Genomic DNA, 16,410 nt, shown 5'->3' on the forward strand with positions numbered 1-16,410 from the left:
GATAATAGCAAAGAACACACTTTCAAATTCTGTGGATGATACCAAGCTGCAAGGGGTCGCAAGTGCTTTGAAGGATAGGATTCAAATTCAAAACACTCTGGACAAATTGGAGAAGTGATCTGAAGTGACTAGAATGAAATTCAAAAAGGACAAATGCAAAGTACTCCACATAGGAAGGCACAATCAACTGCAGACATACAAAATAGGAAATGAAACGACTACCTAGAAATGAGTCCTGCAGAAAGGGACATGGGAGTCATTGTAGATCATAAGCAAAACATGACAGCAGTAAATAGACTCGGGGTAGCCATGTTAATTTGTAGCTTCACAAATCATAAGCAGTCCTGAGGCACCTTACAGACTAACAAATTTATTAGGTCAAAAGCTTTCATGGGTAAGACACACTCCTTCACATGAACAGTATAACTGTTGTCAAAAAAGGCTAACATTCTAGAATGTACTGTTAGGACTGTTGCAAGCAACACATGATAAATAATTCTTCCACTCTATTCCACGCTTATAACATCTCAGCTGGTGTAGTGTGTCCAATTTTGGGCACTACATTGCAGGAAAGATGCAAACAAATTGGAGAAAGTCCAGAGGAGAGCAACACAAATGATTAAGAGTCTAGGAAACGTGACCTATGAGGAAAGATTCAGAAGAAAAGACTGGAGGGGGAGGACAAGATAACAGTTTTCAAGTACACAAAAATATTGTTACAAGGAAAAGGGAGTAAAACTGTTTTAATTATCCTCTGAGTACAGGACAAGAAGCAATGAACTTAAATTGCAGTAAGGGAGGCTTAGATTGGACATTAGGAAAACCTTCCAAATTCTCAGGATAGCTAAGCACTGGAATAAATTGTCTAAGGAAGTTATGGTGTCTCCACCACTGGAGATTTCTAAGAGCAGAGTAGACAAACTCTTGCCAGGGATGGTCTAGATAATACTTAATCCTGGCTTGAGTGCAGGCTATTAGAAAACCTCTCAAGGTCTCTTCCAGTCCTATGATTTTATGATTGTTGTCTAACAGCTTACAATGCCTTAAAATGCATTGTTGGAGAATATTCACCCACCTCATTAAATGGATTGCAGTGGATCTGGAGGCTCTCTGGCTTTCCTGCTGGTTAAGCATCAATGGACAGAATAATTAGCTGCATTTAACATCTGTCACAAAGCCACCACATTTTCTGTAGCTTTAACCAAGGCTCACAGCAACCATTCCAATCTGTTTTCAGGTTATTTAAACTGAAAAGGAAAATAAAAATGTTTATTACAAATGGAATATTTTATGTGACTGCCTTCAATGACAGCATTTACTGATACATTATGTGGTCTCTTTTTGCAACACAGTGAGCCTGCCCTCATGCCTGTCATGAGGTGAGGACCTTATTCCCATCACTATCATGAAGACAGTCCTTAAAATGAAATCTTTGCTTCTTTTTGTATAAAAATAGTAGCCTACAGCCTATCAAATCATGCCAGACATCTCATTGTGATACAGGTGGAAGTTCTTGTTTGAAGACTTTGGTATGCTGTAAAAATACCTTTGTTGTAGTAAGATAAAAAGTAACTGAAGGTCCTCAGCTCCAGCAGAGAGACCCATTGATTTCCCCAGAGTTAGAAGCCTGTTCTGTAGAGGCGGAGGAAAATTCAGGATGTCTCCTGGAGTAAGAAAAAGCAGAACCAACTCCACTTACAAATACAAGGGAATCTGGCCACCTTGATTTCAAAATCCTCTGGGGCCAGGATATTTTAACATGGTTTATCTTCCTCTGACCATGAAACACGGATTTGGTAGACAGTCAGTCACACATCCAGCACCTCTGAAGTGAAATAAATTTGCCATCTCAAATGTCAGCATCATAATGAGGAAACAAAGCCAAGCAAGAAGTTAGACTGAAAATCCAAGTACAAGCTTTAATCAAGTTACAGACACCATAGTGTTCAATTAAATATTTTCTCACAGGGTACGAAAATACTTTGTAAGTTAAATGGTTCTTCCTTTACAAATAACATACAAATATTATGCTCTGTAAACCTAAAATATATTTCTATATCATATCTATTGTGCCACTTGTTATAATTTCACCTTTGTTAGGATTAAGTGGTGTGTCCTGAAAAGGATTCTCCTCAGCTCCCTTTCCAGATCCCCTTGAAAACCGGCAGAGTATTTGCTGAGCAAAACTGTATGGTAAACGCATAGTACACTACTCCCTAAGGTAATGACTGGCAAAGAGCCTGATCCTGAAAACAAATGAATAACTTTATCCATGCAAAAGTAAACTGATGTGACAACTCACATGAGTAAATTTACTAACACGCACAAATGTCGGCAGGATTAGGCTCAATAGCAAGAAACAGCTCAGCCAATTGGAACCTCATGCTTGGAAAGGCAATCCCCCACAGCTTGTAACTATCCTCCTTGAAAATAAGTAAGGAACTCTAGCCCTGCATTTGTCATACATTAGCTTCATGTTCAGAATTAATCTGAATTTGGCTAAGGGATAACAAATTCTTTTGGACAAAAAGGAAAGTGATAGAGGGGTTAGAAATTAGTCATCAGGATCCCTCTCAAAAATCGATGCTGCTTGGGACGTGGTGTTACCTGTTAATGGAAAGTCAATAACTAAAATGACACAATCCTTCCATTTGCCACCACCACAGTTGTGCTGAAGCAGATTTGCTGAATCACTTTAAAGATGATTCTTCTTTGAAGGCCAGGCGAATGATTTTAAAATATAAACCTCTCCAACTGCCACAGCACATCATATGCAGTATTGTAAAGGTTGGTGTAAAGGAGCCTTCAGTACATCTGACGGGCAGTTTGAGTTGCTGAACGTTGGAATCCAAACATGAAAAAGGTTCAGAACCCTTGAACTAGACAATGGGATTGATGCAGAACAGAAAAAATGCCACTAGCATCTGGGTCAGAAGAGCATGGAATTTAATTACCTTCTGTCCAAAAGAAATGCTTCTTATCAAAATCTTGGAAATTTTGCAAGTACTCTTCTTCCTCCATCTGAGAGTTTGTCAGTCTCTTTAATGTTTTATGATAGGCCAGCCCTGAAGGAAGACTACAAGAAAACAGGTAGATGTGCGTGTTCCCCAGCTGTGCACAAAAAGATGGCAGCAGATCTAGTTCTCTTGGTGGTGCTGTCTTACACAGGAACTCTGTTCTCTTTGGCCCACTTCTTCATGATGCGGATGATATACTCTACCTGAGGGTTACCAGTGCTCCTTAGGAGATGAAGCACTTCCCGCAGAGTCTCTCTAAGAAGACAGAAGACAAAGGTTTAAAGCAGGGTGAAGGTCACTTGCCTAGAAAGAGATGAAATTTCTGTGCATCTTTATACCCTGAAGGACTGCAAAGCTTAAACTCTAGGTATGCAATCTACTTCACCTACAACTGAGGAGAAAGGCAGCAGCTAATAAACACCACGGTACGCCCATACAACCATACGGGTCTAGAAATAAAGAATATTGATTTAGGTGCACTCAGAAGGGGAATACTAGATCACCCAAAATTCTTATTTATACTGAAGTTTACTTATTACTAAGAAAGAAAAATTTTTCCTCCAGAAGCATCATTCCTTGAACTACCTTATGTTTTCCTTAGACAGTTCCCATTCAACTAGTAACGAGACCTAACCTGGTTAGTACTTGAATGGGAACCAAATCTAGAGATAGCTGATGAATTAATTCACAGTGGAGATGATTTGCATTTAGGGGGCATAAGACCAGACATAGCAAATAAAACAGTTAATTTCTCAGTTGTCTGCCATCTCCAAGCATATTCCGATTTTGTGGAAGGATTAACTCAGTTGCAGTTCAGGGCTTAGGGTGTACTAATGTGTCTGCACTACTTTAGTAAATGGCACTATTAGAACATGGAAGGCAGGCAAGGGAGACTGTACCAGATGTCAGGGCTCTGGGTGCTCCTGTTTTCTTGAAAGGTATGCATCTAAGAGATTAACTGTGTAGCCCCAAATGGGAGAAAAATAGGAATTTTAGAGATTAGGTGAATCTTAACCAGAATGTACAGGTAATCTGCCAGAGGACAGGTTGGATAGTGCATTAATTAATGCCACTGCTTACAGAGCTGAGTCACCCAACTGCACAGAAGACTTTTTACTAGAGAATGGGAGCAGAAGGTATCCCTCTATCTTACCCTATTTGCCTATCCAGAGAGATAGGCCAAAGGCAAAACAATCAATAAAATAAATAAATGTCCTTTTTTTCTCCTGGTGGTTTAATCAAACCAATATCCAAGCTAAGTTTGGACTAGATAAAAATTGCACAGACTGGAACTGAGTTTTCACCCAAAAACGTTAATTTATTATCCTGAAACATAGTCCATGTCCCTCTTGGGCTTGTGAGTGACCATCCTCCTATTTTAATTCTGCAGTCCTTGAAATTCCAAGACTAAGGAGTAGTGGATACGACTTCCATTTACAGACCATCAGTACCCCTCCCTAACCAGTGACATGAGGTCCTCCCTTCCTGCCTTTAAAGAAGCAGCATGCTGTGTTTGTCATTTAGCTACTCCAAGAATAATTTTCTGTTTGGAGTCCCTGTAGTGCAAACCACTAGCTGATGGATTAACCTGCACAACATATCCTGTCTCGCTTGGATTGGATGCTAGAGATCAAAAATGGTTATTGAGTAGCAACTAATGCGGCAGCACAGAACTCTTTCAAAAGATGCACACACAAAAAATGGGACAGATAGCTGATGTCTGTTCCTGAAGTTGTGCATCTATGCACAAAAGCAGCTCTGACTGTGGTTCTAGTTACAGCTTGCTGGGAATGGAACATGAAAAAGAGATGTTCATATACAAGAATTGTACGTACTTGGGTTCTCGGCCAGCTAAGATCATTTGGAAGATTCCCACACAAGCACCCCTCTTTCCTTCCCAGTATTCGGGGTTAGGGTCTAGTCTCTCCAGAACATCAAAAGCTTTGGCTGAATAGTAAAATTGGCCCATCTGTGTAGGAAGAAAAGAAAACATTACATATTTCAGGTCACACAATTGACTATATATAATGAGATCCAAAGTTATGTGCTGGTACTGGTGCTATTTGTTTGGTGTTAGGAAGAGGAACAAGTCATGGGAAAAAGCACATATTTTCCTACTCTGCCAAGGTATCGTGTAATTAGAACAGGTACATTCCAATTCCACACAGATCACATACAGATTAGGAAAACAGATGTTTTATCCACAACGATTTTAAGCAGGACTGAGTCTAACATAGACAGGCCAAGTGGTGACCTTTATTAACCAGTCGTGATCAACTCTAGGGTCCCTTCTAGGTAAGCCATATTCAACTAATATGAAGTAATAGAGCTTGTCGAAAATGTCATCCTTTTTGTATATGGTGTTGTAGCTGCGTCAATCCTAGGATATTAGAAAGACAAGGGGAGGTGTAGTAACATCTTACTCAACCAACTTTTGCTGGTGAGACAGAAACTAAGTTGTACACAGCTTCGACCCAAGAAGAGTTTTGTATAAATTTGAAAGCTTGTCCCTCTCAGTAATAGAAGTTAGTCCAATAAAAGATATTAATTTATTCACTTTGTCTCGCTAATCTAAACCAAACCTAGTCTTTATGCATGATTTACCCTATCTACCTTTGGTGTAAAGACTAATTAAAAAGAATGTTAATTAAAACAAGTTTATCCCTATGTTGTTTTAAAACATGAATTTTCCTAGTCTAGGTCTGGTCACACAGACAACTCTGAAAACTGCTAGGACATTAATTCAGAACCAATTTTTACCTTTCACTAAAAAAGTAAGAAGAAAAATCAAATGCAGAAGAGTTGCAAGTCAGAGTTTTCCTGAACCTCTGGGAGAATCATGTACACCCAACTATTTCACCTCTGTTATCCACTCGCAGGATAAGTCTAGGGGCACCTGTACAGATGAAGGATTCTTGTTCCTTCTCTTGGGACTTTTTGAAGGTGGATTTTGAAAAGCGTAATGTTAGCATGTTAGCAAGTGTGTTTTAGAAGTCTACTGTACACAAGACACTGTATATTTTAACATGTACTAAGTTGTTCAAGTTAAAGCATTGGGCAGGTTAGCACACATTAAATTATATGCTGCCTTGTTTATACTACGCTGCTAAAACATATTAGTTAGCAAAGGTTAGCTAACACCTGCTAACATCCTACCTTTAAATTCTGATCTACACAAGGCTTTGATTGTAGTGCGTAGATGGTGATCTCATCTAGTAGTTTACTATACTTACACTTGGGCTACGTCTATACGTGAACGCTACATCAAAATAGCCTATTTCGATGTAGCGACATCGAAATAGGCTATTTCAATGAATAACGTCTACACGTCCTCCAGGGCTGGCAACATCGACGTTCAACTTCGACGTTGGGCAGCACCACATCGAAATAGGCGCTGCAAGGGAACGTCTACACGCCAAAGCAGCACACATCGAAATAAGGGTGCCAGGAACAGCTGCAGACAGGGTCACAGGGCAGACTCAACAGCAAGCCACTCCCTTAAAGGGCCCTCCCAGACACAGCTGCACTAAACAACACAAGATCCACAGAGCCAACAACTGGTTGCAGACCCTGTGCATGCAGCATGGATCCCCAGCTGCGGCAGCAGCAGCCAGAAGCCCTGGGCTAAGGGCTGCTGCACACAATGACCATAGAGCCCCGCAGGGGCTGGAGAGAGAGTGTCGCTCAACCCCTCAGCTGATGGCCGCCATGGTGGACCCCGCTATTTCGATGGTGCGGGACGCAGATCGTCTACACATGCCCTACTTCGATGTTCAGCTTCGAAGTAGGGTGCTATTCCCATCCCCTCATGGGGTTAGCGACTTCGACGTCTTGCCACCTAATGTTGATTTCAACTTCGAAAGAGCACCCAACACGTGTAGCCGTGACGGGTGCTATTTCAAAGTTGGTGCCGCTACTTCGAAGTAGCATGCACTTGTAGACACGGCCTTGAAGATGGGAAAACAAACACCAGAGTATCAGTGCTAAGACTGAGAAGGGAGGTATAGTAAAAATTTTTTACTAGACCAACTTTTGTTGGTGAAAGCGACAAGCTTTTGAACTTCACAGAGCTCTTCTTCAGGTCTAGGGATGGGAAATGAACTGTGAATATAAGTTGGGACAGATGGTTAAGCACTTGGGGGTTTACACATGGTCTAGAAAACCTCTTAAAAGGAAATGGACAGTTAAGGATTAGCAGAAGTACAGTACATAGTAAATCATAATGGTCCATAAAAACCAGGGTCTTGGTTTAGCCTATGATTTTTAATGTCTAACAGACATTAATTTAAATTCCCAAGTTTATCTTCTGAAGCTGTTGTGAAGGTTTCCTTTGAGAACGAGGACTGTGATGTTGGCTATGGAGTGATCACTGTGTGAAAAGTATTCCCCAGGGTTGGCGATAATTCTGTCATTTTTCTGTGTGAGCTCATTCAAGAGTGTAGTGATCGTCTGGTTTCACCCACATAGCTGTTGATGCAGTTTCTGATGTACTGGATGAGATACACATGTTAAGCTTTCATAGGAGCCATGGATCTTGGTTTGTTGCATGGAGGTATTGATCAATGTAGCAATGGAGATATGTGTGCAGGTTTTGCATCTATAGTTCTGGTAGGATCTGATACCACTTTAAATTGTTGAGCTCCTGGTCTTGCTTTGAATGATGAGCTTAGTGAGGGCTGGAGGGTTTTTGAAAGCTAAAATACGGGCTGCAGGAAAGATTTCTTTCAATATGTGGTCCCCATCATATTAGCTGTAATTAGAATCACAGAATACTAGAACAGGTAGGGACCTCGAAAGATCATCAAGTTTCCTGCACAACCAGATGCTACAAGTTGGAGTTATTTGATGACACCCCATATGGGTTTGAGTGTGTGGTCGTAGGTGACAATTAAGATTTTGTGATCAATGGATGTTTTTCCCTATACTGAAGCAGTTTCTCCTGGGATATTTGGATGGTCCATTCCACAATGTGATCTGCTTCTATGGCAAGGTGTCCTTGTTTAATGGAGGTAGTTTTGAGAGTGATTTAACATCTGGCTACAGATAACAGATTGTGTATGAGGTGGCTGCAGGATCTGAGGAGGTAAGTGTGGTGATCTGTAGTTTTCTTGCATACAGTCATTTACATGTAAGAAATCCACAGAAGCTGAAGCTGACTATAGTATCCTGGAATTTTTGATGCTGGTGTGAGTGTCTTCTAGAGAATATGATGGAGGGGTGGTTGTAGTTGAAGTTATGGTGGAAATCTGACAGAGCTGAGGTAATCTGTCCAACAGATAAAAACATCATTGATATACTTCAGGTATATAATTGGTTTTGTCATTTATTTTTCTAAAAATTCTTCCTCAAGGTGGCCCATGAAGAGACTGGTATATTAGGGGGCCATCTTAGCATCAATGGGTATTTTCATGGTTTGGAGAAAGTGTTGTTAAGTGTGAAGTTGCTGTATGTGAGGAATCTGCTGAGTTTGGGCAATGTGTTTGAGTGGATTTTCATTGTTGCAGATTACCTTGCAAGTATCTGAAGCAGACAGCAATGCTGTCATGGTGAGCAATACCGGTTTATAGAAATGTGACATCCATAGCAGGAAAGATGGTATTCTGGGGAGGATGTTGATGTTGGAGTTTCCAGAAGAAAATCTTGGAGGAAGATAGTCATTTGTGCAATGAGTGGTTTGAGGGCAATTTCTGTGAGACCTAATATTCAGTAAAAGTCTTGTGGCCAGATATAACAGATCTGCGTGGGTTTATTTATTTGTGTATCTTGGGAAGCATGTGGCAGGACCTGAGGATGATTTTTAGATGATAAGGTTGTTAGATTCACACTCTACCCAGGAAGGGCAGAATAAAGAAGTTACTCACTAATGTAGTAACGATGGTTCTTCAAGATGCGTCCCCGTGGGTGCTCCACATTAGGCGTCGGGCTTGCCCCAGCGCCACAGATGGGAGATTTTCAAGCCATATCTCATTGGGTTGTGCATGCACTGATGCATGCCGGTCCTTTGCGTGCTTTAGGTCACGTGCATGATCTGGTCCATGCTAGTTCCTTGACCAGCTGCTCTGGGTTCTCCTGAAAAACATAAAGCAAAACTCCGAAGCTGGGAGGAATGGGTGGGTAGTGGAGCACCCACGGGGACACATCTCAAAGAACCATCGTTACTACACAAGTGAGTAACTTCTTTTTCTTCTTCAAGTGGTCCACATGGGTGCTCTACATTAGGTGACTACCCAGCAGTGACCCCAGAAAAATGGAGGTGGGCACCAGATTTATGTGTAGCTTGCCCTGGAAAGGACTGCTGTTAATAGATGTGTATCCTCATCCAACACCCAGTGAATCACATAGTGTCTGGTGAAGGTGTCATAGGATGACCATGTCGCCGCTCTGCAGCTGTCTTTTAGTGCGACTCCTTTAAAGAGGGCTGTCGAGGCTGCCATCGCTCTAGTGGAGTGAGCGCTGGGCGGAACTAGCAGAGGGATCTTATGGAGCTCATAGCACATTTTATGCAGGATACAATGTTATGTGAAATTCTTTGTGATGATAGTCCTTCCCCTTTCAATCTGGGTGCAAGGGACACCAGGAGCCTATCCATCTTCCAGAAGGGTTTAGTTCTGTTTACATAAAAGGCTATTACCCTCCTCACATTGAGTGAGTGTAGCCGTACTTCCCTACTCGAGGTATGCAGCCTCCGGTAGAAGGATGGTAGAACTATCAGCTCATTAATGTGGAACTCCGAGGAGATCTTTGGAAGGAACGCCGGGTGTAGGCGCAGAACCACCGCTTCCTTTGAGAAGATTGTATAGGGTGGCGTTACCATTATCGCTGCCAGCTCACTCACCCTGCAAGCCAATGTAATCGCGAGAAGAAAGGTTGTTTTTATGGAAAGTAATCAGAGAGAGATGGTGGCCAATGGTTCGAAGGGTGGCCTAGACAGTGTGTCAAGGACCACATCTAAGCTCCATGAAGGTGATAACAGTTTCCGCAGGGGGGGGTATAAGTTTGCGAGGCCCTTCAGAAACCATGTGGTAATGGGATGGGCAAATACAGTTGACCCATCCGCCGTATGTCGGAATGCAATTATAGCTGCAAGGTGGACCTTTAGTGATGATAAGGTGAGTCCACCTTGTTTCAAGTCCAGTAAGTACTCCAAAATTGTAGGAATGGAGTCCTCTAGAGGAGTTAGTTGTTTGGACAGACACCAGGACGTAAAGCATTTCCACTTGTATGCATAAGCTTTCCTGGTAGAGGCCTGTCAACTGCATTCCAAGACCTCTTTTACCCCTTCTAAGCACGTTCTCTCTAGGGCACTGAGCCATAGATTAGTCATGCTTTGAGGAGGAGCATTCGAGGATGAGGGTGTGTTACGGTCCCTTGGTCGTGCGTGAGGAGGTCCAGTACAATTGGGAGGGGGAGTGGTGGGCAGTATGACGTGTAGAAGCAGAGGGAACCAACGCTGTCGGTCCCATGTTGGGGCTATCAGTATGAGGCATGCCCTCTCCCTCCTTGCTTTTTGCAGGACCTTGTGAATAAGTATTGTAGGAGGAAATGCATACAGCAAGAGGCCCCTCCATGAGAGCAGGAAGGCATCCCCCCACTAAGTCTTGAACAATGCCTGCTCTGGAGCAGTACTGGGGGCATTTCTTGTTGTAGGTGGCAAACAAGTCGACCTGAGGGAACCCCCATATGTCGAATATACTGTAGAGCAGATTGGAGAGGATCTCCCATTCACGCGTGAGAGCAAAATGCCTGCTCAGCTGATCTGCCCTCGCATTGTGGACACCAGGTAAGTAAGAGGTTTTTAAGATTATGTTGTTTACAATGCACCAATTCTACAGTCGGACCGCTTCTGTGCATAATGCGCGGGATCTGGCTCCGCCTTGGCGATTGATATAGAACATTGTGGAAGCGTTGTCAGTGTTGACCCGACTATCTTGTTCCACAGGTATTTGCGGAAGTGCCTGCATGCATTGAACACCACCCTGAGTTCCAGTACATTTATGTGCCTTGCCATCTCTGTGGGGGACCATTGCCCTTGTATTGATTCGCTGCCCATGTGCACCCCCCATCCTATGTGGGAGGCATCTGTCATGAGAAAAACTGCGACTTGCAGTCAGTGAAAAGGCACCCCGATAGCAAATTCTTGGGGTCCGCCCACCGTGTCAGAGACTTTCGCACCTCCATTGGGGGCGATTCCTTTTTGTGAGTGGCATGTATCACTGGCCCGTATACCATTGCCAACCAGCGCTGAAGGCATCGAATATGTAGTCTGGCATTCTGTACCACGAACGTGGTGGTGAACCACATGTCCCAGTAGCTGCAAGCAAGTTAGGACTGGCACTGTGGGGCTGTACATCAGCATTTGCACCAAGGACCCGATGGCATGGAAGCGTGCGTTGGATAGATATACCCTCGATGTAATGGAGTCTAGGGTGCCCCTATGAATTCTATGTTTAGTGTGGGCTCTGTTGTTGATTTTTGGAAGTTGATGACTACGCTCAGCGAGAGGAAAGTCTTTGTGGTTATGTCTATCATGCACAGAACATCTGCCCATGAGACACCCTTCAGTTAGCAGTCGTACAGATACAGGAAATGAATATGTCCTGTTGATGCAGGTAAGCTGACACTATGAAAAGTGTCTTGGTAAATACCCTGGGCGCTGAAGAAAGGCCAAAGGGGAGGACTCTGTACTGGAAGTGCTCTGCGCCCACTGTGAAGCAGAGGAAGTGCCTGTGTGCTGGGTGGATTGTTATGTTAAAATACACATCTTGTAAGTTGAGGGCTGCAAACCAGTCCCCATAGTCCAGTGCCATGACTATGGAAGCAAATGAGAACCCATAGGTCCAGGGTTGGTCTCCAGCCTCCTGTTTTCTTCTCTGTGAGAAAACATCAGGAGTAAAAACCTCTCCCTTGAAACTTATCCGGGACTCTTTCCACCGCCCCTACAGATATGAGGTGGTCTACCTCCGGCTTTAGCATCATCTCGTGAGAGGGGTCCCTGAAGAGGGATTGGGTGGGAGGTCTTGGTGGGGGCACGGATCGAAATGGGATGGCGTAGCCCATGGCAACAATTTCCAATACCCATTTGTCTGCAGTGATACTTTCCCATTGACGGAAGAATGGTCTGAGTTGGTGGTGAAACATACACTGTGAATGGCACTGAAGGATGTTTGTGGTGTCGCGGTCCTCGACACAGTAGTCAAACTTGTTGCGTAGGGGTCTGCGCCACCGAAGTGTAGCCTTGCTGGGGACATCACCTAGATGGCCTTTATTGCTGCTGCTGTTGGTGGCATCCTTGATTGTATCCTCGCTGGTATTGTGGGTGCTGGGAGTGGTAGGTGTAGCTTTTTTGTTGTGGATAAAATCTTTTCCTCCTGTAAGGAGGGGTGTACGTTCCCAGTGTTCTAAGCATAGTTCTTGAGTCCTTGCTGGAGTGGAGGACTGAGTCTGTAGCGTCAGCAAACAGCTTTTCCCTGTTGAATGGGAGGTCTACGATTTTTGATTGCAAATCCTTTGGATACCAGATGTTTGGAGCCATGATTCTCTGCGCATCACCACTGCAGTGGCTGTAGAACGAGCTGCTGTGTCTGTCATGTCTAAGGCAATTTGGACACTTGTACATGAGGCCGCGTAGCCTTCCTGGACTATTGCCTTCAGAACTGGTTTCTTATCGTCTGGGAGGAAGTCCCTGAGCGAGGTAAGTCTCGTATAGTTGTCAAGGTGGGCGGCATAATTGGCCATGCGCAGCAACAGGGTGGAAGAGGAATATACCTTCCTTCCGAATAAGTCCAGCTTTTTTGCGCCTTTGTCTGACCCCATGGATTTGTATTGTGGTGTCTTTGATCTACGCTGAGAAGACTCCACCACGAGGGAGTTCGGCTGTGGGTGGTTGAACAAGAACTCCATCCCCCTACATGGGACAAAGTACTTTTTGTCTGCCCGCTTGTTCGTAGGTGGAATGGTTGCTGGGGTCTGCCATATGTTTGTGGCAGCCTCCATAATGGCTTCATCTAGCGGGATGCAATCTTAGATGATGCAGGGGAGTCTCAGGTTTTTGAGGAGCTTATGCTGTTTTTCCTGCACCTCCGCAATCTGTATGTCTTGGGTCTGTGCTACCCTTTTAAAGAGCTCTTGAAATTGCTTGAGATCATCTGGGGGGCGATATATCCCCTGGAACAACCGCCTCATCTGGGGAGGACAAGGAGGCATTGGTGTGATATGCTTCCCCTTGTTCCTCGGACACCTCCTGTGTCCACTCCCTTAGGAATTCCAGGGAAAGGTCTAAGGACTCTGGACCCATCCCTGGTGGAGAGACGTGTGCTCTTTTTAGAGGGAGGGGGGAGAAATGCTTGTGTGACAAAGGTTGAAGCGGGAATCTATCCCTTGACCTTGAGCCCCAGTGCCGGTGATGTTCACTATGATACCAGTGACTGTAGAAGCAAGGGCAGGGACCCGGTGATGGAGATCTGGACCGTGACTGATGCCTGTACGTACAGTGCCGAGAGGAGCGTGATTTCCTAGATGATGTGGGCATCGGCGGAGATGCTCTGTAGAAATGCTCATGCAATTCCTTTGAGGCAACCAGTGAGGGATGCCTAAGCCAGGAAGAAGGTGGTCATAAAAATGGAGATGGCTGATGGTGTTACCGGCCATTCCGTGATGCACACCTCCAGCGGAGAACTGGGTGAGAGCGACATCATAAGAAGGGCTGGCGATGGACTCTGGTGCCAGGTCTTAGCCCCACCTTCCCCAGCCCGTGTGGCTGTTTGGTCGGTGCCAATGCATCTGGTGCCTGAGATCTTGGTGTGGGTGTCAGTGCTGTCGGTGCCACGCCCGGTGCCTCTGCCTGTGCCTCCGCAAAGGCAGCAACCTCTGGCAACCTTAGACCCCGTGCAGGAGCCTCCAGTTCCGGTGCTCTTGGTGCCGGAAGTCTTGGTGCCACGGCCTCCAGTGCCTGCCGCTTTGGTGCCTGCAGGGTCCTCGGTGCCGACTCTTTGCTGGTCTGAGCCCCAGGCACTGTCTTATGTTCCACGGCCTTTGCGCTGCCCTGGACAGAAAATGCTGCCTGGCTCTGTGCCTCGCTCATCCTACTCACAGATAATACTGGCAAGGATTGAGTAGGGGATATCTTCTTTATGTGTCGAGGAGGTCAGAGAGGTTGCCCTCCTCTTATGTGTCCCTGAGGGCCCTTCCCGTTGGGACATCTCTGATAGCTCAGGCTGAAGAGCCCTGTCAAATAAAATCATTTTTAGTCTCATCTCCCTGTCCTTCCTCGCTCTGGCCATCAGTTTGGAGCAGTGAGGACATTTTTGCGGGACACTGGCCTCTCCCAAATAGCAAATACACTTGCTATGGCCATCGGAGGCAGGCATAGCTTCGCGGCACGAGTCACATTTCTTAAACCCTGGGAGACATCTCCTTCTCAGATACTTAATGACTTGTAACTTTAACGGGGTACTTAACAGCTTCTAATAGCAAGTAACAGATAAGGTTCAATGGTCTGTAGAGATAGCAGGCCACGGGGGCAGCTGACTCCTCTCTCTCTTCTCCCTGCTTTTTTCTCTCTCTCTCTTTTTTTTTTTTTAAAAACTATATACAGAAGAACTTTAAAACAGTTTATAAGAAAACGAACTTAACGAGAAAAACTGATAATGGTACTAGTAATGTATTTATCTGTCTTAGGTGCTGGAGCCAAAGCAAATTCTGTCTGCAGCTGTTGGCGGTTGAGAGGAACTGACGTGGACCAGATCGCGCATGTGACCGAAAGTGTGTGAAAGACCAGCGTGCATTGGCACATGCGTGACCCGACAAGATACAGCTTGAAAATCTCCAATCTGCGGCGCCAGGGCGAGCCCGACACCTAATGTGGAGCACCCACGGGGACCACTCAAAGAAAAACTACTGTTCCAAGTTGTGCTACATTAGATTTTTCTCTTAAAAATTTCCATTGCTCCTGCCATTGAAGCTCTAAAAGATATAGAAATTGCAATTATTCCTAGTATAGCTCAGTCATCAGCATTTTAACCAGCATGTTGTCTAAAATGAAGAGATACTGCTTAAAATATCAACAGATCTCCACTAGCTAGTATATGATGAAGAGCTTCACTAAAAGTAGCGATGGAAAGGAATTTTAAGAAAAGGAGGCTGAGGTAGATAAGGCATCTGAGAGCAGTGCCGCAGAATTAACAAACTAGATACCAAGCTTCAAGGAGCAAACTCACTTTGTAGCAATCATTTGCAATGAGTTGCAAGAGACTGAAGGACTCTCCTGAGGTTTCCATCTTCAGGTAGAGCTCCCAGGCCAATCGAGGCTTCTTATTCATGATGTCTACAATGGAAAAAGAAAATTGGAGAAGGTGAAGAAATGCCCGAGTGCACTGCTCAGTAACAACAAGACTAACATGTTCACAATCTTATCACCCAATTCATCAAAGTCCCTTCCTCCCTACTGAAAACCGCAGGGTTTAGGTGAAAGCTAACCACCTCCACCAGCCACATCAGTGAGGGTGGTAAAGTGCTACAGTTAGCAAACATAAGAAAGAAGAGCTATGAAGCCACCACGCCACCTCAGATTTATATTACACAGACTCAGCACGTACCATGCTGGAACTCAATGGCTCATCTAGTCTGGCATCCAGCCTGGTGACACATAACATCAATTCACTGCTCTAACTAGGTTGGTATTCTGCCCCTAACTGAAGACAATACAAAATGCTTAACAATATGAGGGGAAGGAGGGTGGGAAAAAAAACCCAAGAGAAACCCCAAAACACATAACTATTTAAACAATACTATATGGGCGCGTCTACACTAGCCCTTTCCTTTTGGAATGAGCATAGTAATGAGCGAGTTCGGAAGATGCTAATGAAGCACCTCCATGAATATGCAGTGCCTCATTAGCATAATGGCAGCTACTTGCGATTCAAAAGCACCACTTTCGAATCACATACCGCCCATGAAGACAGGGGCCTTTAAAAAGGACCCCCAGACTTCAAAAGCCCCTTCTTCCTAAAACTAAACAGGAGGAAGAGGCTTTCGAAGTCTGGGGGGGATCCTTTTGAAATGCCCCCATCTACAAGGGTGGCATGTGATTTGATAGCGGCGCTTTTGAATCGCACGCAGCCGCTATTATGCTAATGAGGTGGTGCATATGCACAGCAGCGCCTCATTAGCATCTTCCCAACTCGCTCATTACCATGCCCCTTTCGAAAGGAAAGGGCTAGTGTAGACATAGCCTATATGAAAGGAACAACTCATGATTCCCATTTTATGCTTTAATGCAGAAATTCTTATTGTTCTTAGTTTGCATACAGTAACTAAAGAAGTTCTACCCACTTAAGTCTGCAGACCTTTACACTCAAAAGGTTATCTACAGCTCAACACATGAGTCTTTCAAATA

At 44.4% G+C, this 16,410-nt stretch overlaps 1 protein-coding gene across 3 annotated transcripts in view; it reads right to left on the minus strand.

Annotated features, from left to right (window-relative positions):
- Window positions 1-205: 205 nt before the first annotated feature.
- Window positions 206-16,410, minus strand: part of IFT56 (intraflagellar transport 56) — a 106,560-nt gene continuing 90,355 nt past the window's right edge. For all 3 annotated transcript variants that reach the window (XM_075010604.1, XM_075010595.1, XM_075010613.1), the window contains 3 exons: window positions 15,233-15,339; window positions 4,853-4,986; window positions 206-3,272 (listed from right to left, as the gene is read on the minus strand). In XM_075010604.1, the coding sequence (XP_074866705.1) occupies window positions 3,161-3,272; window positions 4,853-4,986; window positions 15,233-15,339 (353 nt within the window). In that variant the 3' untranslated portion in view covers window positions 206-3,160. The remainder of the gene's footprint in view (window positions 3,273-4,852; window positions 4,987-15,232; window positions 15,340-16,410) is intronic.

This window comes from Carettochelys insculpta, chromosome 1 (assembly GCF_033958435.1).
Source record: "Carettochelys insculpta isolate YL-2023 chromosome 1, ASM3395843v1, whole genome shotgun sequence".
Lineage (NCBI taxonomy): Eukaryota > Metazoa > Chordata > Testudines > Carettochelyidae > Carettochelys > Carettochelys insculpta.